The sequence below is a fragment of the Cyanistes caeruleus genome, chromosome 1 (assembly GCF_971803275.1).
Source record: "Cyanistes caeruleus chromosome 1, bCyaCae1.hap1.1, whole genome shotgun sequence".
Lineage (NCBI taxonomy): Eukaryota > Metazoa > Chordata > Aves > Passeriformes > Paridae > Cyanistes > Cyanistes caeruleus.
Genome location: NC_141701.1, coordinates 111,392,541 through 111,418,926, shown reverse-complemented (window position 1 = coordinate 111,418,926; position 26,386 = coordinate 111,392,541). Strand labels below are relative to the sequence as shown.

The window sequence follows — 26,386 nt, the reverse complement described above, 5'->3', positions numbered from 1 at the left end:
GTCCAGTTCTGGACCCCTCAATTCAGGAAGGACATTGAGGGGTCTGGAACGAGTCCAGAGAAGGGCAGCAGAGCTGGTGAAGGGTCTGGAGCACGAGTCCTGTGAGGACCAGCTGAGGGAGCTGGGATTGTTTAACCTGGGAGGCTAAACAACCCCAGCTAAGGGGGAGGCTAAGGGGAGACCTTATTGATGTCTGGCACAACCTGAAAGGAGGGTGTAGCCAGGTGGGAACAAACTTTCCAAGTAACAAGTGACTGGACAAGAGGACGCAGTCTTAAGTTGTGCTAGGTGAGGTTCAGGTTGGACATTAGAAAGGATTTCTTCATTGGGTGATTAGGTATTGGAATGGAGTGTCCAGGGAAGTGGTGTAGTCACCATGCCTGGAGGTGTTTAAGGAAAGACTGGACATGGCCTCTGAGTGCCACGGTCGAGTTGACACGATGGTGTTCGGCCATAGATGGGATTCGATGCTCTCAGAAGTCTTTTCGAACCTAAACGATTCTGTGACATGGCACAGTGCCTGCGGGATTCCCTGCGTTACTCGAGGGCCCCATTTACCCTCGTTCTCCGCGGGAGCCGTCGCGCCCTCCGCAGAAGCGACGGACGGGGGGGCGAAACTACAGTTCCCGTCACGCCGCAGGGGCGGAGGGAGAGCGGCCGATGCCCTGACGGCGGAGGCGGGCGCGGGGGGCGGGCGCCTCACGGAGCTCTTCGCCGCGGCCGCTGTGGCGGGGCGCGGGCGGCGCTGCCATGGCGCTCTCCGCCGCCCCCCTCAAGGTCTGCATCGTGGGCTCGGGCAACTGGTGAGTGCGGCGGCCCCTGGCAGGGCGGGCACCTCGGCGGCCGCCGCGGCCCGGCCTTCCCGGCGGCTGTGCCCGCCCGGGCCTTGCTGTCGGTTTCCAGCCGGCGCCGTGGCCGCGCTCCCCTCAGGGGTGGCGGCCGTGAGGCCACCCGGTGCCGGCGGTGGAACACGGTGTCGCCGGGCCGTGGCGGGCTCTGGGTCGCGCTTGTTCCGTGCGGGAGGGCTTGTCCTGCCATGCCAGGGGCTCGTCCTGCCGCCGGCTCCCTTAGAACGGAGGTGCTGCCCTGACCTACTCGGAGGAAGAAGCGGCAGAATCGAGCAACGCAGTTCTAGTGCTTACTGACAGTCGCATGTCCTGCGAAGTTGTTCTAGGATATTTTTAACCTGGTATTTGTTGTGTGCTTTGTCCGATATCAGATGAGGTAGACATTAAAGATGATGTGCATTTTAAGTTTTTTTTCCAATTACCCCCTGCCTGTAGAACTTCCCTAACAACCTCACTTGTCTGCAAAAGTGTTGTTCGGGGCTTTCTATGTTTCTATGTGCCTATTTTCAAAGACAGTTAAAGAAGGACTTGCGAGACACTAGGTTATTTGAAATACCTTTTTTTCCCCCCAAATTGATTATGCTGAGACACACTGAGAGCTTGAGACAAGGTTTTATTGCTGTCTCTATCTCTAGTTTATAATTAGACTTACATACACTTGCTTCTTCATCCACTGAAAGCAATAGACTTACTTGACATCATTCTTCAAGAAGAGTACCGTGTTAATAACCCTTTGTCATCTTAAGTTATTTCTTTTTCTTACACCAGATCCCTCTTTACAGTGAATAAATTAAGTACAATGTATTACAGAAATAGGTCTTCACAGTTTGTCACTTCCAATCACTAATGCTAAGCGCACATTATTCAGGTAGCATAGGGTTTTAAGACTTAAATTCAGGGGAATTCCGTGTAGAGCAAAGGCACTGTGTTTTATTAAACCAAGCTTGCCTGTTTTTTGTCAGGATGATCTTAGACTTGTTGCTCACCTCCTGCCCACTCTATGCAGTTGGCTTTTGCTGCTGTTAAAAATACCAGCAGCTGCCAAGTTTTAATTGTCTTTGTTATCCCCTTGTTGAGGGGATGGCCGACATTTCAGAGCAGCATCTCTGCTTTCCTTCCGCTAGCTTGTAAGAGGTGTGCATTGTACTATATATCACAAAGAAATTACGCAGTTAGATCTCATCTTTTAGTAATGTTGTGGCTGTTGTTCCATAGTTGAAGTCTAAAAAAAGTTTTACAGGAAGTTTGACTCCATTGATTCACCTTGAAACATTTGCAGAAGCAAAAGGATTTGTAGATATTGCCTACTAGCAATAACCACATGTAAATGTATTTTGTTTTCACCTCACTGAATCAGTTTAATAAATAAGAAGAGTTCCTGCCTAATGGGATGACTTGGTGGCAAAATGCCCGTATCTCCTATGCTGACAGAAAAAAAAAAGCTGATACCTGATAGTAGCATTCTCTCTTTCTTTTGGGGATAAATGTATTTAAATAACTTATGGCTTCTTTCATATGTAATGTCAGGGTTTTTTGTGAGGAAAGCAGAAATCAAAGTAATCCGAATTTGAAAACAGTAATTCTTGGGGAGGTAGGTAGTTTCTTCCTCAAAATCCATTGAAGGACAGATGCCAAATCCTGCCTGCAAAGAGCACTGTGATTCGGTAGTATGTGTAACCATTGAACTAAATTGGACTAAATTTGTATACCTTATAAGTGCCTTTTGAACTGGGGCCTGTGGTCCTAAAATATTTGATTAAAGTATCAGTATTTAATGCATTAAAGCAGGTACCTAGAAAGAAATTGAAGCATTTATAAACGTCTGATCACTGATATTTGGGGATTATATATTTCAGAAGCCTGGGTTATAGGGGTGTGTGATTGGTGGTGCCTAAATTGTAAGCATTGTAAGTAGTTGATCTGAGTGGGTTTTACCATCTTGAGCAGGTTGGAGACAGTGGCTTTTAGGGTTCTGTGTGAGATGATTCCATCAGACAAGTCTTGGCCTTCTCATGGCCCTTTAACCTATACCTGGGGTGAAAAAAACCCTAAAGAAGCTTGGCAGGACAGTAGCTTTTGAAGGGTTAAGCCAGTCACCTTGGCTGATTAACTACTTCCAGTTGGACTTGTTTGGTTGGTTTGCTACAGGAAGGTCACCTTAACAATGAAGTTGACTTGGCAGGGGTCACTCAACACCTGATGGAAGATCATGCGACAGGACAGATGGCTCAGCATGGAAGAGCAGGAGCTGTGCTGTCTCCTGGCCATGCCCTTTTAGGGTTGCTCAGTTGGTGTTAAGGTATTTAAGACAGGGGATGAAGTAAGCTGTGTGGAGAGACTACACCTTGGGAATATGCCGTGGAGCCCTGGGATTCCAGGACAGTGCCCAGAGTCATTTAAAGCATTGTACTGTAGCCTGTTCTGATGACAGTTCCAAGGCAGATTAATGAGGTGTGCAAAGTCAGAATTTATCCTTCACTGTTTTCTTGGAATCAGTTGTTAATTAACCTGATTGCTAAACTTAAACTGAAACTGTAACATTTGGGAAAAGATGGGAAGTTACTGGACAGAGGGGTTTATGCAGCTAAGAACTTGTAGAAAACTGGGAGGAACTGTGGCTTAACTGAGGTGATTTTACAGGAACAATGGCAGAGCTAGATAATTATATCATTTGCACTTGCATGTTGTGACCTTTACTGCTGCTGTTATCAGGGCAAGTTAAGGAGCTTTTTGGCTTTGTGCTTTAATTGAAAAGTGATGAGGAGAAAGCAGACCAACTGTGAAATGGTCCTAAAAGAGTGGTCGCAACATCATGGGAAATGATGAACCAGAGAAGCTGGTCAGGAGAATCTTGTTGAATTCAAAAACTAAAACTAGGCAAATATTCACTTTCTTTAATACTGCATTCAAAGTTTGTTTAAAAAAAAAAAAAAAAAAAAAAAAAAGGAAAGGAAAGGAAAGGAAAGGAAAGGAAAGGAAAGGAAAGGAAAGGAAAGGAAAGGAAAGGAAAGGAAAGGAAAGGAAAGGAAAGGAAAGGAAAGGAAAGGAAAGGAAAGGAAAGGAAAGGAAAGGAAAGGAAAGGAAAGAAAAGAAAAGAAAAGAAAAGAAAAGAAAAGAAAAGAAAAGAAAAGAAAAGAAAAGACAGCTCAGGCATTTAAGTGTTAAATAGTAATGGAATTAATGTCTCACTTAAGTAGTACACACTGCCAGATTTTCTGCTGGCAGACTGAAAATCCTAGTCAGAGAGTTGCTGAATCAGTTATTTCTGTCTTGCTCTGTCACCAGCAAGCACAGAGAATGTGTAGTGAAGTTCAAAACAGAAGGCAGTGAGTTTGCCAGGATCCTGACTTTATATATAAATCTGTAGGAGTAAATGTGCTTTTGCTCAAGGAACTCAAAGCACTGTCTGAGGAAAACATACCTGTGCTGTGTTGAATGTGAGCTCTGCTGTTTGTATGGATCTGACGTTTGGAGGCTGAGCTGGTGAGCTGTATAACAGTGCAGCAGAAACCATGCTAGACAAGCTTGATAAGAGATGGCCTGCAATTGTCTTCTGTATCACCTCAGGGCCATTTTTAGTGTGTGGAGTGCTATTAGAGAAGTAAATTCCAGTCTTTCAAGACACACAGTTTTATGGTTTGACTATAAAAGGTCTACTTAAGGTACTAAATTTTTTTCTGCTGCTACTTAGAGAAAGTGACCTTAGTTATGTGCTAGCACACATCTTTAATACAAGCACAATGAGTTGTGTCATATCAAAAGCTCTTGAAGCAGAATGAAGTCATTTTGTTCAGTTGCCAGCTATGGGCTTATTACAAACAACATCCAATATAAATTTAGAGGACTGTGTGAGTATAAGTAGAGTAGAAAAGTTAGTGTTCTTACCTTTCACACATAAAGTGTGCAGTTTACACACACACACAAACACACACACACAAACACACACACACGCACACACACACACACACACACACACACACACATAAGCCTCAGATCAATGACTGTAGTTTTATTGCATCTCTTAAAAATTTTTGTGTCTCCTTAGCAGGTAATCAGTAATTATGAAACTACCTCCTATCCCAGAGAAGAAACTTGGGTCAAAAGGTTTAATGGAATAATGAAAGGGAAGATCATGTTTGTTCCTCCTCTTGTAATTGTGATTAATTTTGTTACTACTTAGAGACTTGAGAAGCAAAACTGATCACTGTAATTCAGATCTCACTGTATGCTGTTCTTGGGAAGAATATGAGGGTAACAGTAATGGACTTGTCTGCCTGCAATTGCCGAGGATGCTGTTACTGTAGTTAAATTCTGTGAGGTTGGCTGCACAGCCATGAAGCTTATAACTTCTGCAACATATAAATGATTCTTGACTTTCAGTGCTTATCAGTATTGTACAACTCATGAGTCAGTCATCTTAGCAAAGAAATTTCTCATCTCTTAAGGGTGACAATGACACAGTTAATAAAATTTTGTATGTCACTTTTACCTCAGCTATGAAGATACCTAAACTCTCAGTGAATAGCTGATAAGAAAACAAAATAAGTAAAGATGTTTCAGTAAATGCTTCACTCCAACCTACTATAGCTGTAGTTGAGAGAAAGCAGCAGGTGTGAATGACTAGTGTATTTTTCCACTCACTTAAATATGTAAAGTATTTTTTAAATACTTTACATAGTAAAATAAATATTGTTTAAATAAATAAATATTTAAATAAATAATATTATTTAAATAAAAATTAAATACTTAAAGCTATTTTACTATTACTCTGTGGTAACTGGTCAAATAATCTGTAAATTTGTGAATGTTTTAAAGAAAATCTTTTTTTATTTTTCTACGGCAAAATCATAATTTTTTAAGAGTATTTTTGTTTTCTTTTGTGCAGGGGTTCTGCGGTTGCCAAAATAATAGGTAATAATGTAAAAAAATTGCAGAAATTTGCTCCCACAGTGAAAATGTGGGTCTTCGAGGAGAATATTAATGGAAGAAAACTGACAGATATCATAAATAATGAGCATGAAAATGTAAAGTATCTCCCTGGATGCAAGCTGCCAGATAATGTGGTAAGGCTCAGAAGCTAAATTATAGTTAAGGAGCAGAGGGAATATTGCTTGTGCTGTAAATGGAGTTAGAAATTTGTTTTGTTAACACCTCTAGGGTTTATAATATTTCAGACTATGCTGTTTTACTGATGACATCAAAAATTTGAACAAGTAAAATTATGTAATTATGTAGTTAAGTAAATCCAATGTACTCTTTCTACTTTGGTGTCACTATTGTCTTTATGTTACTTCAGTTTCTGTACAAGAAAGCAAATGTGAAAAAAAGAGCAAGATCAACAGCTATACCCTTAAAAAAAAAATGGCCTCAACCTTGGATTGGAGCTATTGGTCTGGGAAGTTTATGCCCCTGTTTATTTTCAGTGATGAAATGCAATAATTTGTAGCATTTGGCATAAGACCAAGCTGCTGAGGCTCAAGATCAAACTGGGGAGATTCAGTTTGGACGTGAGGAGGAATTTCTTTGCAAAAAGACTGACTAAACATTAGAATGGGGTGCTCAGGGAAGTGGTAGAGATACCATCCCTGGAGCTGTTTGAGAAAAGACCGGACGTGGCACTCAGTGCCATGGTCCAGTAGACTGGGTGGCCCAGTGGGCTGGTTCATTCCAAGTTCAATGATCTCAGAGGTCTTTTCCAAACAAATTGATTCTGTGATTCTGCTTTTTTCAGGTAACACTTGCGTGTAGTGTTAATTTTGAAAAGTTATGCAGCTTTTCTCTCCCATGACTACACAGGTTGCTATCCCAAACCTGAATGAAGCGGTACAGGATGCAGACTTGCTGGTTTTTGTCATTCCTCATCAGTTCATCCATAAAGTCTGCGATGAAATCACAGGACGAATACCCAGGAAAGCGCTCGGCATAACTCTCATAAAGGTACAATAAATACCGTGCATTAATAACTGAGAATGTGTCCTGGAATCTTCTAGGACGAGGTGACTTGATGTTTTGATATGAAAAGTCTCTGTGCATTATTCACTTGATTGGTCCGTTAAACCTTTCTAGGTGTAAGATTAGAATTTGTCTCAGTCATTAGTGGATTGTTACGCTGTGCTTGCAGGAAGAGGAAAATGAGGCTCTTCACAAGACTTTTAGAAAGAAAGGGGGAGTCAATATGTTTTGCACCACTAAGCTTTCCAGTCTTTTATTTGTTGTTTCCAAAAGCAACATTAGATGAAGAGCAGAGCACAAGCATAATGCTTTGATTGTTAATGCACACCCCACACACTGAGTTGATCATTTCAAGAACTGCTGAGAGAATTTCATGTGACTGAGAGGATAGTGCTCTTGTTCATGTCAAATATTACGTTGCAACAAGAGAGTCTGTTCAGTGTCACCCAAAGACAGTTTGAGCATAGGAAATAGGAGAGGGCAGAGGTGCAGGAGGCATTTCTCCAGAGTGTTTGTAGTTTTGTTGGCAGAAACATTAAAAAATGTGGATTAGCTGAATTTGGGATCATTTTTGGGTGGGTGGGCTTTTTTCCTCTGTATGTTTAGCTGGAAATAATGAACTATTCCCACAAGCTGGAAGATTCTGTTTTGTTGTTGCTTTGTAGGCCATTTTCTCAGCACACATTCCCTTGGTTCCTGTCATTTCTGGAAAATTATACATTTATGGATCTCTGCTCAAAAAAACCCATATCATTGCGTACTTCAACCTTGTGTCTTTAGTTTGGCTAACAAAGCCCATCAAATCTATCGTGTTGTCAGTGCTGACTAGTGTATTGCTGAAGTGTATGAAATAGTAATGCTTCTGAAGTGTTCTTGCTCCAAATTGTAGAAAAACTCTTCATACCATAGAAGAGTAAAATAAGGCACTGTTAAAAGTGCTCAAGATAAAGTTTATTTTCCTTTAATTTGCTGACTGTGATTTATATTCTCCTAGTGAGAGGAATAACTAATGAAATTTCTGAACTAAATGAGGATTTATGTCAGCATATGTTTAGTCAGCGTCCTGGGCCTATATTCCCTTGGAATTACTGTTCTGGGTACTAACTACCAGTGCTCTAATGGAGTGTTGGTTAATGGCTATATTTGACAAAAAAAAAAAAAGAGGGGGGGGGGGGGCAGTGGGAAGGGGAAGAAATACTTGCATTTAAAAAAAAAAAGAAAGCCAAACTCCAAACAGACAGAAACCCCCAGCAAAACAAAATGTCCATGCTTATTGTAGTGGTGGAAGTGAAATTGTGGCACTTGACATGCAGTGCGGAGTTGGTTACTGGGCATCTTCCCACTGTCACATTGCAACAGTGTATCCACAGGCAGCCTTTCCAAAAAAATGCTGTGAGGCCCCTTAATATTTTGCAGGAGGATGCAAAGTACATGTCAGTTTTTATGAAAAGGCATAACTGTGCATCATTGAAAGTATCATTTGAGAAGAATCTCAGGTAGAGACTTAATACAACAATTCATTCTTCCCTCTACTTCTGCATATTCTTTAGGCATGCTGTTTTCATCAGTGTCATAGCTTTTGTGTGCTAATGCAATGCTAATGATGTTAAAGTGGCTTGTGTTAACTTTGATAGTTAAAGCGCAGTTCTGCTCTGAAAAATATTATTTGTGGGACATCTCATTTCTGTGCTCTCTAAATTGGTTGTCAAGCTAGCAGTGTGTCATCTTTTAGTCTTTTTTTCCTGTTTTTTCTTTCTGACAGTCTAATCTTCAAGCAGAGCCTAATGTCTGACAATAAAACTGAATCTTTGGGAAATAAAGACATTTGTCTGCTGGTTAATACTCATTTCCATTGAAACATTTGCATCTGTGTTGCTTTACATTAGCTCTGTGTCTATGAAAACCTAGCAAGTGTCTGTGTGGCTGTGGGAAGAGGAACCATGTAAAACTTAGAGTGCAGTATAGCACTGAGCACAGGAAGCAGGTAGCTGAAAGTTACTCAAAATACTCTTCAGGCAACCTCTTCAGGCTCATTTTCATTTCCCTGTTACAGGCCCCAGGGATTGCTCTGACAGGCATGTTAGGATGCAAGGGATAAGCTCACTTGCATTGCCTGCAGACCATTGCTGCCCAGTGAAAATGCCCGTGCTAGAGCCTTGTTTTTGCAGGGAGGAAGGGGTGTTTGGTTTTTATTCTGTCATTCACTATTGGATTTAACTCTACAAGAAACAGGTACAGCTCTCCTTGACTTTGTCAGGAATTGCGCTGTTTCACAATGGAGCAGAATCTGGCACCTAAGCTTTTCTGGTCTCCTTTAACTTCCATGGATAATTGTTGTGTAGTTATTCACATTTTTGGAGTTGTTCCCAGTGTGTGCATGACTTTCTGTTTATTATTTGCCTGCTTAGGAAGAGGGGCCTTACAGTTATTTTGTGGGGACATTTTTGGCACTATGAGGGAAAAATGCACATGCATTATGTGCTTGCTTTCAGGTTGTTTCTGTATGGCTCATTAAAGATGAGAAAGCAGAGCAGTGCATTATGCAGTACAAATTGAAAAATAATGCAGAAATGCAAGCACTAGTTTAATTGGCAGGTTTTATACAGGGCATGATACATGATTGCACCATGTTATTTAAGGAGCAGCACCTTTAAACTGTGGAAGTGCAAATTACTGCCTTCCTGAAATGTCACTACTGGCAGCATAGAAGTGTGCCTGTATATATATATATATATATATATATATATATATATATATGTGTGTGTGTGTATATATGGAAGTATATACAGGATCACACTTTTTGCCTATAAATCATAATTCAAAATTACCAATTCCCAAAAGTATCAAATCCTCAGCATTGAAATAGAGCATTGTACAAAAGGTGGAATACTGTGGGAAAGAATGACTTTCAATGCTGGTCTGCTGTACCCCTGTAATAAAAGCTGAAAAGGATTCCACATTTAGCAGGCTGGGAGAAAAGTGTTTTATCAGAAGAAAGTGGTCTCATTTGGAGTTCTAGTTCATGCAATTCAGGGTACCAGACTCTTCTTTGCAGTATTAATAAGTGGGGTGATCTTTTCTAAGGCCCTGTTTCTGCCCTTTTTCACACTTTGTAAGAATGCATTATAAATACAGATTAAAAATATCCTTTGAAGTTAAATTATCCTCAGTAATTCAGCTTTCTACATATCTTTGAATGACTGTTCCATTTGTATTTCTACTAGTAAACTGTTGTTGGTGTTGTACACTGGGGAACCTGCCTCTGAAATTTCAGTTCAGATATCTGTTCACAAAACAAGTTACTCAGGTGCCATTTTGTGAGTTTCAGTGCAATTTCAGATCCAAGTTCAGGTCTGGTTCATAACTGATGGATTGGTTATGCTTCACTGATTAAAGATACACTGATAATAAGCACCTGATTTCTGCGTTAACAAAGCAGAATGTTCAGCACTAATTAGAATCAGGTCTTTGAGGACAGAATAAAAACTGGTTTCATCATCTAGAGTTTAGTCCTAAATCTTAAGGTGCTACCTCCAACAATTCTAAGACATTTTGGAGAGGTCAAAATAGCAGAAGTGTCTGTGGTAGTACACCTGTCATCTTTAGTCTCTGTCTGAATAGGCCTGGTTTCACTTCTCACCTGTGGGCAAGACTAATTGTGTTCTGCTTGCATCTCTACTGTGCCTAATGAATGACTTTTTAGTAATTGCATTTAATGTTGGCTGCAGGGAATAGATGAAGGCCCGGAGGGACTCAGACTGATCTCTGACATTATTCGAGAGAAGATGGGAATAGACATCAGTGTGCTGATGGGAGCTAACATTGCCAATGAGGTGGCAGCAGAGAAATTCTGTGAAACCACAATAGGTACTGTTCCAAGTTGTAAGAATATCTAAAATGTGCACCTGTCCTCACAGGCATACACCAAATATCTCAGATTCACTGTTTTCGACATTAGCTGACTGTTATCAGACGCTGTTGGTTGAATTTCTTAGAATGTTTACACTTCCAAAAATACTAGGACAATACTGGGAATAGAGGGAGACATAAGAGCACAATTTTGCCTATTCTTACTAGGGTTATAACCTTAGCATGTGAAATACAAGCATGTTTTTTATCACCCTTCATATAACAACTGCTTCATTTTATTACTGTGTTTAAGATTTTTCTTGGATCTGAATGGCTTTATATGGATGAATAATAATAAATTCTGTACTTCAGCTCAGATGCTATGGTTGAGATGGTACCTTCATGCATGTTGGTTTTGGTTTGACTTTTTTGTTTGTTTTTAAGGTATCTTGTTTTAATTTCTCAAAATACTTTGTTCCTACAAAAACTAGAAATGGTTTTAGTTCTGTGTTGATGTCTGCACACCTTTGCAGCATAAGGATGTACCTAATCTTGGATTTTACAGTTTCTAGAAAGGTGTGTACTCATACTTTATAGCACTGAGTTCACATTATGGTTTTTTTTAAAGTGTTAACTTTTACAGTTTTGTGCACTGCTAGCTTTGAAACATCTCATTCACAGCTTTTGCATTGAACTTAATTTTGAATGATTGAACATCGAGTGTTTAGAAATTTGTCAGGGGCAACATGCTTGATTAATGAAGCAGCTTTGGCATACTTTTATCAGTAGGTATTTTTCTGGAATGCAGAGTTTGAAATAATTGGTTTAATTGCTCCTACCATATTTTTAATTCATCTCTGTTTTATTATTAGCTGTTCTTTTTCAAGACAGTAATCAAAAAATGGACAGTGTATAGAGAATTCATGGCACTGTTATTTAGAACCTGTTGCTGAGCAGACAATAAATTGTGAAAAAGTCCTGAGTAACTCAGTGCAAAGTTTTTAAGTGCAATGTTGACATGTGATTGGTCCCTTAAAACAGGGTTGTTTATAGAATTGAGATTGAACAGCTTTATCTCTGCTTTTAGGCATTTTGGCTTGCACAGGAAAGGCTAAATATCATACAAATAAATTACTCATTTTTTTTAACTTTCCTTTCTCTCTCTCAAAAGGCTGCAAAATCTTGGAAAATGGCCTTCTCTTCAAAGAACTCCTGCAGACTCCAAACTTTCGAATAACTGTAGTAGATGATGCAGATACAGTTGAGCTCTGTGGTGCTCTGAAGGTAAGATTAACACGCGGCAAGTGATACAAAAATGAAATAGTGGTCCTTGTAGAAATAAAAGAGAGTATTTCCATTTAAAAGAATAAGTTCATTGTACCTTATATAATATGTAAAACTGCCACGTAACATTTCCAGAAGAACCAGATGGGAAATGAGGGAGCAGCATTTTCTGAGAGCTGGCTTTTAGATCTGTGTCTCACCATCTGCCAGGTTTTCCTTCTACATCTTCCACTTAACTTACCCACAACTTTGATGCAAGTATTGATTTCATATACCTAGGTATATTTCTAAATCTATTTTAGCTCCCTTTTCTTTTTTGCAATAGTGTGTTCACCAAAAGAAAGGGAGAAGGAAGTTGGCATTAATGCTTTGTATCTGTTGACAAAACTATCCCCCTCTTCATTGTCTGAAGCAATGTGAGCTCTCATGTTTTATTTTTTGTGGACATGTACTACATAAGGTTTGTGTGGATAACCACATACAGAAATTACCTGAATAGGAAAGAAGTTATTTTGGACAGCTACTCATACAAAATTTTTTTAGAACAAAATTGATGCTGACAGGAAGCAAAGGCTAACTTAACCATTTTTAATGGCTATTTTTGCAGGTTAATTTGCAGGCCATTAGTGAAGGGGGAGGCATTAGTTGTTTGGCACCCTAGCAAACAGTACCGTAGTTCACATTATCTGATAACTATCTTGAATTATTTCTGATGGGTGTAGTGGTTTAATTTGGCTTATTTATTTTTTGTTTTGGATAATTATTTTGTCTGTCTTTGATTTTGCTATTGAAATTTTGTGTAAACTGAATTAATTGGCTGCAAAGCTACCACACCAAGCAATGATGTCTTAAGGTAAGGAATTCTGATTCCTGCTTAGTGAAAGTAGACGGATAGCTATAATAGCAGATTTTTTGGCATATTAATTTCCTCAGTTTAATCTTGACAGCTGTCATACTGGAAGGCCTGTGATAGAGGAGGTTATGAGTCTGTTCACTGATGGGATTAGGTGTTTTGAGGCAGCATACTTTGGAGTAACTCTATAGATAGAAATTTTTTGATATTATGGAGCTTGTAATTCATCTCCACAGCCATTGCTTTAAAATGGTCTGGTGATGTGGGAGGTTACCAGAACAGAAGCCCTTGAAAAAGTTTTGCAGATTTATTTTTCTTTGAAATACACTCAGCAGAATGTTTTATGACAAGCATAAACTTGTTTAATAAAGGAGTCTGTCCCAGAAAATTTTTATTCAGACAAATCTCATGAAAGGGCGTTAGAGATGAACACGCCCATCAAACTGGGCAGGTAGTCAGCAGACACTCAAAACTCCACTGTAAAGGTCTAAGGCAAGGTACCAGTATTTCTTTGGAATTGCAGTAGAATTTGAATAGATTGTTGTTTTTGATGGAAGGATACTAAAGTAAAACTTCTGGGGTTTTTTTGTAACCCTGTTTTATTGCCCTCTTCTGCTTCATTATTCATTACAGGTCCTGCAGACTGAACTGTCTAGTTGTATTTCTGAAAAGCTGTTTATATTCTGTGTGCTCTATTCATTTTGCATTGATTTTGTTAATTGAGTTGAGATTTCCAAAAAATGCATGGTATAAGGTCTAAACAAAAAGTGAATTAAGGATAGATTAACTGGTATAAAAATACTGTGGATTCCTTGCATAATTAAAAGGCAAAACTGATATAAAGTGGCATAGATCTGTCATTCTAGTATAGGTGGTGTCTTTAAACATGCTCTGCCTACATCTAAAAGAAAATATTAATAAAATTATAATTTTAAAGTAATTTTTCATTTGAAACCCTTTCTAGCTAATCCTAAATCTTGTGCTGGCGGCATGTAAATAATGTCGTGAGCTGTTTTACTCTCACAGATTGCAGAATTTTATTAATGCATTGGGAGCATGTCTGGCTCTGAAAGAAAAGAAGCTAAAATTAAACCTATGGATAAGGTTTTATTGCCATAGTGCAAAGCAAAATGCAAAACTCAGGTGTGAATAGTGTTTTTTCTTAGAAGCGGTACATATTTTCTATTAGGAGAATTGTTTGCTAAGGGTATGAACCAGAACTTTGCTTTTTTTATCATTAATTTGATAGTCTTTGTAATAAAAGTTCAAAAAGTAGACATATTTTTGTATTTTTTTTTAGAGTAAAATCTAATGTGGGGCTTCAGTCAGCTGACAGTTTGTTAAACTTGGAAAGTTACTTCATAAAAAAACAGTGAAAATTAGCTTAGTTTAACTTCCTGGGAGGAGGAAATTCCAGTTTCAGAAGGTAACAGTGTCATGTTGTGTGGAGACACAGGCATAAAAAGAGAGGCTCTACTCTCTTTCTATAGTAGTGCCAATTCAAAATGTCAGTAGTGGCACTACAAACTACAGCAAGGAGGACGGGGTAAACAGGAAAACACGTCCCTCCAGACTGTCTTTCTGGATGTGGAAATAGTAAAAGCAATTCCTGTGTTGGTATTTAAAGGATGAGAAACAGTACACTATGGAAAACAGTATATTCTCCCAGCTTCTGCACCTTTCTGCAAATACCAGCTTAGGAAAGGGAGACTTTCCTGTTATTACTGGCATAATGGACTAGCTGTAAAAAGCCTGTACTCTACTTCACTTTTTGTTTCTGCACGCCTTCTAAACAGGGAAGATTTTCAGTGTGGGTGGTTGCCTAAAGCTTGTGAAAAATACAGAAGGGTAACAAAGAATGCTCTGAGCACAGCTTTCCCTTACAATGATAATTATAGGTTTGAAATTTGTTTTTGGAAGCCTGTTTGAGTTCAGACTGTAATATTAGGTAGTGCAGCTGGGTGATTATAAGAGAACATGTGCTTGATTGCTCTTTATATATGGATATATATATATATATATATATATATATATATATATGGATATGTATAGAATATCCACTTCATTAACTGTATTTAGATTTGTGACAATGGGCTGGTGGAGATACAGTGAAGTGCATAAATCAGTGCTGTGAAAATGCAGTTTTGTGTCAGCTTGGAGACTGGCTGAATGGACAGTGGCAGTGACTTTACAAAATCTGATGGTACTGAGGAGAAACAGCTTTCTACCGTAACCTGTCTGTTGGAACAAAAAGTGCTTGGCATGTTCTTTGTGAGGGTATTTTTTTTCTTTTGAGGACTGATGAACATTTTACATTTGTCTGTTGACCTTTTCTAAGGGTTGAGGACAGAAATTGATGAAGTTGAAATTTAGATAGTTTTTTCAAGGTGCCCAGTTGACTTTACAGGCAGCATGACTCAAGACCACCTACAAGTACACCTGCCATTTGCCAGACAATGAATGGGCCTTCCTAGGAAATGCTTAAAGGTTATGTCACCTAAAAATAGGATGTGCAGCCCTGCCCACATATGGAGTTGCTGTTGGGTATTGATGGATGTGATACTGCAGAGCAGCATGGATTTACCATGTCAGAGGTGTCCTTAGAGTCCTTACTGCCTGTGCCAATGGGGTGTTAGAGGCAGCACCGATGCAAGGCCAGACTGAGCTGGGGTATGAACCTGGCCATGTCCTTGAGAGGCCATACAAACATTGGTAGCTGCAGTCTTAGCGGTAACTGGGTACCTCAGCTTACCTCACTTAGTGCAGCAGTGCTAGGGGTGGCTGAGAGGAGGAGAACTGAGAATCTAACCTCTGGATATGGCAAAATGGCCATGTTCCAGCTGCCTGATGATCAGGGATCTAGAGAGTTAAAAACCTTTAAGTGGCAGCAGCCAAGGACCAAAACAGATGTGAGTTACTGTAGGAAGGAGAAGCAGCAGCAGCTGTGGTTGCCTTTCAGATTGCTTCAGGCTCATCTAAACCTTCTGGCTCCAGCTAAGCCTTAAGTAAGAAGTAAAGTGATGATTTATTGTTTACCAAGTTATGTAACTCAGCGTTGTTACTTGCAAAGTGTGTTTAGGGCAGTTACTGTTGGATAGTCAGTCTAGATACTATAGAAGTTGATTGTGAGATTTTTTTCCTTTTTCCTGAGATTAAGTGCAAATGAAATTCAAGTTCGCCAGGAGCAAGCAAACAGTTTATACTTAACCTCTCTGACAGTCCTGCTGATACTGTCTTGATTTTTTGAGTCTTTTCATTTGACCTCTTCTCAGCCATCAGGGGAAGCAGTGAGCTTCTCCAAGTTGATGTGTAAACAGAGGGAAAGCAGGCTGTGCTAAGCTGTGACACTGCCTCAAGGAAGGTGAAATAACATTTCTGCTTAGTTCTCTTATTGATCCATTTAATTATGGAGAAATAATGTTTGCCTCAGAAATGGCTGCTGAATGGCTGTCTTCATGAGCATTCCACAGATGTGCTGTACGCTGGATATTGAATACTTCTGAGCACTGACTCTGTAGGAGAGCAATCTGTCAGCAAAGTCTGCAATTTGTTGTCCTTGTTTCCTTGGTCATCTGTTGGCCGTGCATTTGTGACCTCTTGCATGTTTGCAAAAGGTTGTGTGCAAGTAAAGGGCATGTTCTCTCACTTGTTCTGACATACACTGTGAGCACTGCCTGGCATCAGCATTTCTTTTTTGGAGCATAGCTTCACTATCCCTGTGATAAAATAACTAAATCCATTCCTTGCTCAGGTTCTAGAATACCTAGGACTAGGACTAGGACTAACACCACAGCACAGTTTACCTGTTAGGGAAAAGTATTTTAGTAGTTTAAAACCATATGCAATATAAAAACACACTGGGATGTGTGCTTTCTTGTAAAAAGCTGTCAATGCCAAGATAGGGGAAGTGTATGTTCTTAAGCATGTAGTGATTTTGAGAGCTCTGAATGCCTCAGGCTAAGACGAGCATTGTGTTACAGTCCTTTTGGGGTTATTGTGACAGTATCATTCAACTTGTGGAGCATGTTTGTCAGTAGGCACTTCCTTATTGGGCTCTCAGACTCCCACGTGTGCATGCAAATACAGTCAGTTTCTAATCTCACAGAAATGTGCACACTCTTCTCTTGCACAAATACATACCCACTGCATTTGCAGGAATTCCCACTGCATTTGCAGGAATTCCTGTGCCTTCATGTTGCAGTTTAATCTCAGCTGGCAACTACGTATCGTGCAGCTACTCACTCACTAACCATCTACCATCAGGGATGGGAAGGAGAGTAAGTGGAAAAAAGTAGAACTCATGGATTGAAATACAAACAGTTTAATAATTGAAATAAAGTAAAATACAGTAACAAGAACAGCAGTCATTGTAATGAAGGACAGAGTGAAAACCCAGAAAGAACCAAGTGATTCACACTGCAGTGGTTCACTGACCAATGCCCAGTCTGTCCCGAAGTACAGTTGCTGGCTCCTGGCCAACAACTGTACAACATACGGGGCATGGCATTCTGTGGTATGGGGTATCCCTTTGGCCAGTTTGGATCAGCTGTCCTGGCTATGTTACCCCCACCCCAGACTCTTGTTCACCTCCTTACTGGCAGAGCATGGGACACTAAAAAGTTACTTTCTTAAAGTGAGCATTACTAGCAAAGAACCAAAACATCAGTGTGTTATCAATACTATTCTCACACTGAACTCAAACCACAGCACTATAACAGCTACTAAGAAGGAAGTTAACTGAAAACAGGACATTTCAGGTGTAGTCTTAGTCAGTGGCAGCATTCAAAATCAACCATATGAGATACAGAAAGATGTTTTTGCCAGGTCACTCACCCTTCCTGCCTTGTGTACTTCTCAGAGGATCACAATAGTGGTAGTGCCACTAGGCTCTTGTGTGTCAATTTGTGTTTCACTTGTGCATCTTCCTGAAACAAGCTCAGCTTAGTGCCCACAGCCAGAGATTTCAAGTAACAAAATGTCCATTTTGGTCTTGTTTGGGACAGAAGGATAACTCAGTTGTAAGTTTTGTGAGATTTTTTGTTGTTGTTTTTAAAGGGGTGGCTCATCTTTGAGCAAGGTATTACTTTCACTGTGGAATAATTAGTTTTCTTCAGTATATTAGGCACAAGTCAGTTGTCAGAGATTCTTCAAGGATTTAAATAAAACCAGATGGTAGACATTGTAAATTAATAGTTGTTCCTGAGTGATATGTATACCAGGATATAAGTCTCCTAGGTATAGGGGTGTGTTCTAGAGCATAATCCGTTGTCTTGTTTTCTCATTATTTGCAAACTGTGTGAGAACGTACAATGGGAACATTGTACAAACAAGGAGCTCAGTGTTTTAGAGTTGGACTCACAACTCCCCTTGTTCCTTACCTCATTTCCTCAGAAGTAACTAGTCTTGGTGTGACTTACTTAAATGAGTATTTCTGTTGCTCCAAAGACAAACACTGCAAAAGGTACAAGTAGGCAACAAAGTACTGTAGACCAAATCATATTGTGATCAAATAGACTGTTTCAAAGTGGAAAGTCAAGCAGACAAAGCTTGAAGGAAGGGGAAGCTTTAGTATGGGAGTGTTCAGGAAGTATATGGAAGCCCAAAGGTTGCTCAGTCATGTGTGTGTTTTCAGCTGAATGCTAAATACTTGCTGACTTCACATACATGTAAAATCTATTTGAATGGGTTATCCCATATGAAAACTATTTAAATATCGGTTTGACTTCCTCTTGCTGTGGCATCAAATGGAAAAATATTAGAGGTTGCTCTACAAGAGACGTCTGATGAAAACATACCTTGACTGAATCACCACAGCCAAGATCTAAGCCAACATGATTTAAATGACCAAATTTTAAAATTGACTGTCTTGGGCTGCTTCAGGTCTAATGCCGGGATATCTGTCTGCAATTTTTAGGGTCACCTTTAGACCTCAGCTAGCTGCTGAAAAAGCAATGACTGATCCTCTAGCCTCATTTGATTTAGTCACCTAGCCATGACTGGCCACACAGCTCTGCAACTGCCTCGAATTTGTGGTTCTTACAGTTGAAAACCAAATCAGATGTTGATTAGCTGATTATTTTCAGTAATATCTTCTGATTGTTGTTCTTTCTTCATCAACAGTTAAAGATGATTTTTTTAATTTTATTTTTTTCCCTGCATCGGGTGCTACATTAGGAGTCATAATACTGGCTCTCCTGTGCTTTCTGTTGAGGTCACCGCTGCTGCTGCTGCATGCAGGAAGATATTAACATTCAAACTTCCTTGTTTGCTTTACCAATATGTCAGAATGCCATCTTTTTTTGAGGGTTTTGGTAGGGCTTGTTGTGTTAGATGGATTTTTTTTAGTGGGGATGGTGGAACCATGGCTAGCGTCTGCTCTGACTCCCAAGCCAGAAAATAGTCACTTTTCTCAAACGTGTCTCACCCAATGTCTATGTTCTGTAACCAAAGGAGGGACCAAATAGTTGAATGTTAACAGCACATTCTTCATAGAAGGCTGTCACTATATCTAAGGAAAAAGCAAACACTTTTTTTTGCTAAGGGAGGTCTTCCTGTGTCGTGAACCTTTTGGGAATCCTTTATTAACTATTATGGTTATAGAAACTCTGCATACTTAAAAGGGCTGGATACTATTGGCTTGGCTGAATTTGGTCCCTTAGCATGTCATCATGGAAATCAGTAAATGCTTTTTAGCTGTACTGTCGCTTTAATCATAAAAAAATCTGGATAAAAGGACTGTAGGATGTCAGTCTAATTTCACCCCTACCTCAGGGCAGGAATAGCTCAATCTAGCTAAAACCTTGTTTGGGTGTAGTGCAACCTGTTTGTTCTTAAAGATGGTCCATAATAGTAGCTCTACATCCTCAGGGGCAACTTGTGTCAGAGCTTTAACTATGCCTTTATCCTTGAAAATGGAAGACTTGCCATATTTTTTTCTTTTTATTTTAGATTATCCCATAGACATCAAAATCCCCAAACCAAAATAACCCAAACTAACAACCTAGTCTTTCAGCAGTAAAGTGTTTGCAGTTCTTAAGGACATCTGTAAGCAGCAATTGAGTCATTTCCCATTTCTCTTCCTATTAGAATATAGTAGCAGTAGGAGCTGGTTTCTGTGATGGCCTTTCCTACGGTGACAATACCAAAGCTGCTGTTATTCGCCTTGGCCTAATGGAGATGATCGCCTTTGCCAAAATTTTTTGCAAAGGGCAGGTTTCTACTGCTACTTTCCTGGAGAGCTGTGGCATTGCTGATCTCATCACAACGTGTTACGGTGGCCGGAATCGACGTGTAGCAGAAGCACTCGTTAAAACTGGAAAGGTACCTTATAAGTCCTGCCACTCCTCATTTGCTAGAATAATAATAGAGTTATCTGAGTCATGGTATCTTAGTGTGTGCATACCCTTCTCTTTCCTCTTGTTTTTTAAGTCTGTTGGCTAGAATGAGTGTAAAGATATTAAAAGGTGGTGAGGTGGTGATTTAAAAAAAAAAAGCTCGAGAGATAAGACATTGTGAGATGCAAATTTAGAAATACTTACAAACAAAAACATAGGAAAATATTCTATATGCTCACTCAAGATCACTTTTGAAAAAGAAAAATCTCTCAGTAACTTAATTTTTTCATCAGATGATGTCAGGCTTCTGAAAATTTTATCATAGCTCTCCTTTGCTTTCTTTTTTTCCCTCTGTTGCTTAGTCTATTGAAGAATTAGAGAAAGAAATGTTGAATGGTCAGAAACTGCAAGGACCGCAGACTTCTGCAGAAGTGTATCGCATCCTGAAGCAGAAGGGAATGCTGGACAAGTGAGTAAGAACAGACAACAACTTCCACATACCCCTTTTTTATCTCCTTAATTCTTCCTACATATTTGGTTTTGATATCTTCATGAAGATAGTAGCCAAAAGGAAGACCAATGTACTAACAGTAGATTAAGAGTTAACATCAGAGAGAGAAGTGAATAGAACGTCAAAATATTAGTGTAGATAGAGCTGTTAGTGTGATGTTAAATTTTTGAATATCCCTCTGTTTGCAGAGTGTAGTATTGCCTTCTGCTACTGCAGAAAAGCACAGCAAGTGTGTTTTAATATGTGAAAAGAAAAAAAATGTATGAAAGTAGAAGTAGCACTTCCTAAAGAGACTGTGAAAAGTCTCTACATCTCATTTCATTCTAGGAAATTCTTTACTTACCTCCAAGGAGATGAGCTAGGTGATAATCTGAATAGACTGCTTCCATCACATGGATTCTAGCTTAAATACTGCAATTCTCCTTCTTTATGTGACTTCCAGTTTGCTGTTCATTAAAATCTCCCATCTGCCTCTGTAGGTCAAGGGGATTTTCTTTGTGGTATGAAATTAAGCAGATTGTCCTGGCTTTGTTCACTTGTATTTGAGTCAGAACATGAATGATTCCTATAGCCACACACACAGTTGTCTCCTTATGAGATGAAGGGATGCATTTATCTGTTCCTGTTTGTTAAAGAGGAATGATTAGAAATTTAAAACCTGCCAGTCAAAAGACCAAGCCTTGTTACTTTTTTTTCAAAAGTATTTTTTAGTCTAGCTTTAATGGGTCTAGCTGCATTAAATTATTAACGTTTTAATACTGTCTTTGGATGTAAGGTACCTAAGTCTGTCTCCTCAGTGTACAGTAATTAAGCTAAATGCAGGAAAAAGTAATTAAAATGTTGGCTTCATTCTTCCCTGTTTATGATTCCCTAAATTAAACAGGATGCTGTGTTTGAGTGTTGTTTTGTATCCTGTTCTATCTTACAACAAATTGGATGCATTATAGATGATTTTGGGTTGTGCTTTTAATGAAAGACATAAAAACAGTGTTGCTAATTTCCTTTTGGTATGCCAACATATATGTGTCAGTTCTTCATAAAAGCTCTCATTCAACAAGACTTTTGAAAGCAGCTTTAAAACATAGAACACAGCCATGGTTTCAAAGTGAAGAGGTAAGGGTAGAATTTCATACTGTGGTTCTGCAAAACTGTTCCCAAGGCTACTACATAGCAATGTGCAAAAGTCAAAGTTCAGAAGAGCCTTGGTAGCAGGGTTGATGCCTATTGATATTGTGGTGCAATTACTTTTTTCTTTATTTCAACAGTTGTAGTCTGCTCTTTTGATGTGCTCAGGGCTAAGATGCATTTGGAATTTGCTGGGTCTGAGGTTGCAGTCAGCCTTGGTACCGGTTTCTCCACATGAAGTGTGGCAGACCTATGCACAATAATGTTCTCTGGGAAAAGCAGCAGGACTTAGGTATTAGGTTGTGGTTTGTAGTAGTGGTTCTTCTTCACTGAGAAATAACTGGCAGGACTGTACCTAAACCTGTAGGAAACCTGCTTTTGCTTCAAAAGGTGCACCTGTTTTGTGGCCTCTTCTGACACAGACATAGCAAATTGTATTAGTGCCTACATGTGAGCTTATATGGTAACAGCAAATGAAACCCCCCTTCAGCCTAGTACATCATATAAAGTGAGTGGTAAGTGAGGTTTGTTAAGGAATGCAGAAGTTATTGTGTAATTTTTTTTCCTGCAGATTTCCTTGTAAGGGTTTTGCAATCTAAGCAGTTTAGCATTAGATTTGAGAGAGCGGCTATGTGGCTATATGATAATTTTTTTTCCACCAATGAAGTAGAAATAAAACTCAAGTTGGTCTAGTTCAGGGCAGTGTGCTGATAGCAGAGCTACTGTAATGTAATATGTGACAGCAGAATGTATAGGCCATCATATATTGTGCTCAGTACTGCTCAACACTGAAATGTGCATTACAGATAAAGCTTCAGAGTGGCTGGTAGGACACCTTTCCTAAGGAGAAAGTCCTAGTTCAGATGTATTCTGAATCACTCAGAAATTTAACTATTTCCCCATCTCCAGTGACCCTTATTTTTTATTTCCATTGGTCAAAATTCATCATTATAAAAAGTCATGCTGAAATGGTATATGTACTTGGTGAACAGATGCCTAAAATTTACCAGGCTTTGAATGAAAATGGAACTTGTCTGGCTATTACTGTCTGGATGGACAGAAAGCCAGAAAGCAAATACAAATTTCTGTAAAGCATCTTGGCTTTAACAAACCTTTAGATTATCAGCAAAGCCTGAATAATTTGGAGGTTGTTGGAAATACGGCAAATCTAAAAAAAAAAAATTAAAAAATCCAGGTTTAATTTTGGTTTCTTATTAAGAAATTGACTTTCAATGTCTTCTTGGGTCTTTTTTTGTCATACTCTGTTTTATCAAGTTATTGCTCAAAAGTACTGTGTAATGGATGTGCCAGTCATCCTTTTTAACCACAGATGGGTACTGCTGTAAGAACAGTCAGGAAAAATGGTTTTTATTTATTTTTTAGATCACTTTACGGTTGTGCCATACATAATTAATGTCTCAGGCTCCATTATAGCTAGCTTGGCTTCTGAGAATCACTCTATTTCAGGGATGTGTGGAGGTTCTGTAGTTATGCCCTGCTTTTCAGCCCAGCATTTGCCCCTAACAAATAGGAAAAAAGAAATCATTTTTCCCATCTCTCCCTTTTCCCCCTCCCTCTCCTCACCCCTTTATATTTCTTTCATTTAAGAAAATGTTACAGAAAAATTTACACTCTGTTCACTTTCCCCACCCTCTTTCCTCAGGTTTCCACTCTTCACGGCTGTGTATCAAATCTGCTACGAGGGGAGACCTGTTAAAGAGATAATATCCTGCCTTCAAAGTCATCCAGAGCACAAGTAAAATCCATCAGGCTGTAGTACTCATGCAGCTTTCTGCCTTTCAAATTCATGTCTGGGTTCAAGTGGATGTAGCTATCATTAAGCTTTGTTCAAAGCTGCTCTTAGGCAACAGGAACAACATGAATGTCTCTGAGCGGGTATCGGTGTTTGTTACCCAGCCTGGTTTGACACAGCATGTGGTGTTGGTTTGGTGATTGTCCTTTTACTGGCTGAAGTGCAACTCTTTTAAGATAAGCAATGCAAAAGTTGCACTACATGCCTGGTATATACACAAGTGTACTTTGAGTTTGCTCCTACACCATAAAACACAATGCTTTGTTGTCTCATATTAAAGCCTAGTCCAAAATCTGCTGGACACTGTGGGAAGAATCCCAGTGGTTTTGATCAGAGAATGAATCAAACCTGTAACCTTGAAGTACTAGGAATCTATCTGTTAGAGCTTTGTTTTATTCTGTATACGCAATTAAATATTAACAATTTTGCATGCTTATGACTATATTAATTTAAGCAATGTTAATGCAAAACAAGTTGCAGCAGTTATTCAGGGGGCTACAGGGATATTTCAATGAACTCTAGTGAAGAATATTTTGATTTTTGAAAGTTGTTGAAATTGTCAGGCTACTTTGAAATGTCTAAGTGAATTTAAAGTTTTTAATTACACTGTTTTAAAGGGAATATTCTAGAGGGGGATCATTGCCTCCCCTTCTGTTTTTTAATCCTTGCATTTTTGTATTTCTCCATTTCTCCCTTACTATTCCTCAGTGTTAGGTTCTTCTAGAATCCAATTCCCCAAAACAAGCCAGAGGTGTTGACCTCAGTGTTCTGAACCCTAGAGCCTACAGTTCATTTTATTGTTTTTCCTGTGGTTGTTCTTCACTGGTATTGTTGGTTGGGTGGTGAAGAATACCCTTGGGTATCCACTGCTCCAAGTTGTTCTGCTGTGTTTTCAGCTTAGTTGCAAAGTGTTGGGCACCCCACAACACTCCAAGGAATGTCAGGAGAATTCCCTGGTACAACACATGCTTGTATCGTCAGAAGGGTTGTGTGCCAGTATGATGACCGCATTCATTTCAGTGCCTGCCAGTGTCTGGCATGTCCCCTGGGCTGTAGTCCTGATCCAGTCTTCCCAGTTCTGGAGTTACTATTTCACTGGACAAAGCTTTGATGGGTGCTGAATCAAATCCTTTACAACTAACCTCCCAGAAGGCTTCTCAAAGGCATCCATCTCTTTTATTCCCCAGGGATCTCAACTAGGTTTTTCCAGGAACCTTTGTTTTATCAGGGAGGTTAATTTTACTTGTTCTTGGAAGATTTATGATTTTATGGAGTTTAAAGGTGGGAGAGGTTGGTTTGGTTGATCTTTTTAGATTGTTTTTTTAATTGATGCAAGAGAAGATAGATAAGTAAAATCTGTTTTGCTTTTCTTGTATACTAAAGTGGGGGCAGAGAGGTGAAATACCTGCTGCATACATTAAGAGTGGACTCCTTCCAAGTGGGAGACAAGGGTTGGCATTAGAATTTATAGAACAAGACTGCCTGTCTGCTCTGAATATCCACACCTAACGTCTGAGCAGTATCAGAACTGTTGTTCACTGTGCCGGTTTTAGACCAGAAGTCATGAGCGCACATATCCATTGTGAAATTTTAGGTTGTCATTCAAAATTTGTTTAAACAAAGAGGATGCCTGGGAATAATTGTCATACTTACATAGCCTAGACTACTCTGAAACAGGGAAGCTTTGGGGCAGCTTCGTGTGTGTAGGCAGGAAGGCCCTTCCACTCAGGGGTACCATTTTATTGTGCTCCTGAATTGCTTTGAATTAATATTTGGAAGATCTCATGAATGTCCTCAGATATTCAGGGGTGTGAAAAGTTATTTTGCCTTACTTCTGATTTAGTGCTAAATATAAGAGATGACTGGAAGTTAAGTGACACCAGATGTTTGTGGCAGTTGGGAACATCACTGGTAGAGCTGACTTGGAGCAAGCACTCTGGTTAGACATTTAAGAGGATGTTCTAAGGTTGGAAGCACTGTTATGCTAACGCACACATGGAGCATATGCTCCTCATTACTGCATAACTTTAATTGTGTTTGCTTATGCTTTGTTTTGTTCTGTTTTTTTAATACCAAATTGGTGGCTTTTCCGTTGTATGTGTACATACACATTATATATATGAACTTTTTTTTTTACATGCAGTATGTAGGACAGTAGCATTTTTGTAAGATACCTAAAGGGCTATATGAGCTAAATGTGGTAAATTAATATATATTTTTAAATTATTTCTTTACTATTCCAATACTACTTCTACCACTGAAATTCCCAAATCTTAATTGTTCTTATTTTGTAGAGAAACCTATATTCTAAGGCATATCCAGAGAAAAGGTTTTTATGGAATTCTGTCCTCCAGTCTGTTACAATACTTGTTTTTTCAGACAAAAAGTGAGGTTTCAGTAACTAAAATAACTAAAATAGTTTATTTAAATTTCTATTGAGAGTTCATTATTTGCATTTGCTTTTTAGTGCTGGATAACACTCAGCTTGGCACTAGGTATTTTTCCCCCAATGATATTTATTGCTCATTAAAAGACTGACATGGTACTGGAACTGAATGACTAGAAGCCTACTCTGCAGACACTCTGTTTTGCCTAGTACTGGGATAGTCTTACTGAAAACATTAACCCTGTATGAGAGGGTCATAAATTTTGTAACCGAGAATATGGTTTATGAACTTTAATTGCTAAGGAAGGTGTTACATTCTAATGTTACTTACTCAACTTGCCCTCGTCATATGTACTGATTTTGTTTAGAGATGGTGAATGTATACCTGTTTGAAGAATTACTACAAATAAACATTTTTGTCTTGAGAATCA

At 39.2% G+C, this 26,386-nt stretch overlaps 1 protein-coding gene across 4 annotated transcripts; it reads left to right on the top strand.

The window, feature by feature from the left end:
* On the top strand, positions 1-26,386 carry GPD1L (glycerol-3-phosphate dehydrogenase 1 like). 4 transcript variants are annotated; one of them, XM_086850548.1, is made up of 9 exons: positions 1-111; positions 159-288; positions 5,734-5,911; positions 6,645-6,785; positions 10,529-10,667; positions 11,821-11,933; positions 19,873-20,106; positions 20,483-20,589; positions 23,420-26,386. In XM_086850548.1, exons 3-9 carry the CDS (start codon positions 5,804-5,806, stop codon positions 23,514-23,516), a joined length of 939 nt encoding a protein of 312 aa, XP_086706674.1. In that variant the 5' UTR covers positions 1-111; positions 159-288; positions 5,734-5,803; the 3' UTR covers positions 23,517-26,386. The 4 variants fall into 4 exon arrangements, with proteins under 4 accessions (XP_086706674.1, XP_086706652.1, XP_086706663.1 ...); XM_086850526.1 differs by lacking the exons at positions 1-111; positions 159-288 and adding an exon at positions 636-803; XM_086850537.1 differs by lacking the exons at positions 1-111; positions 159-288 and adding an exon at positions 636-1,189.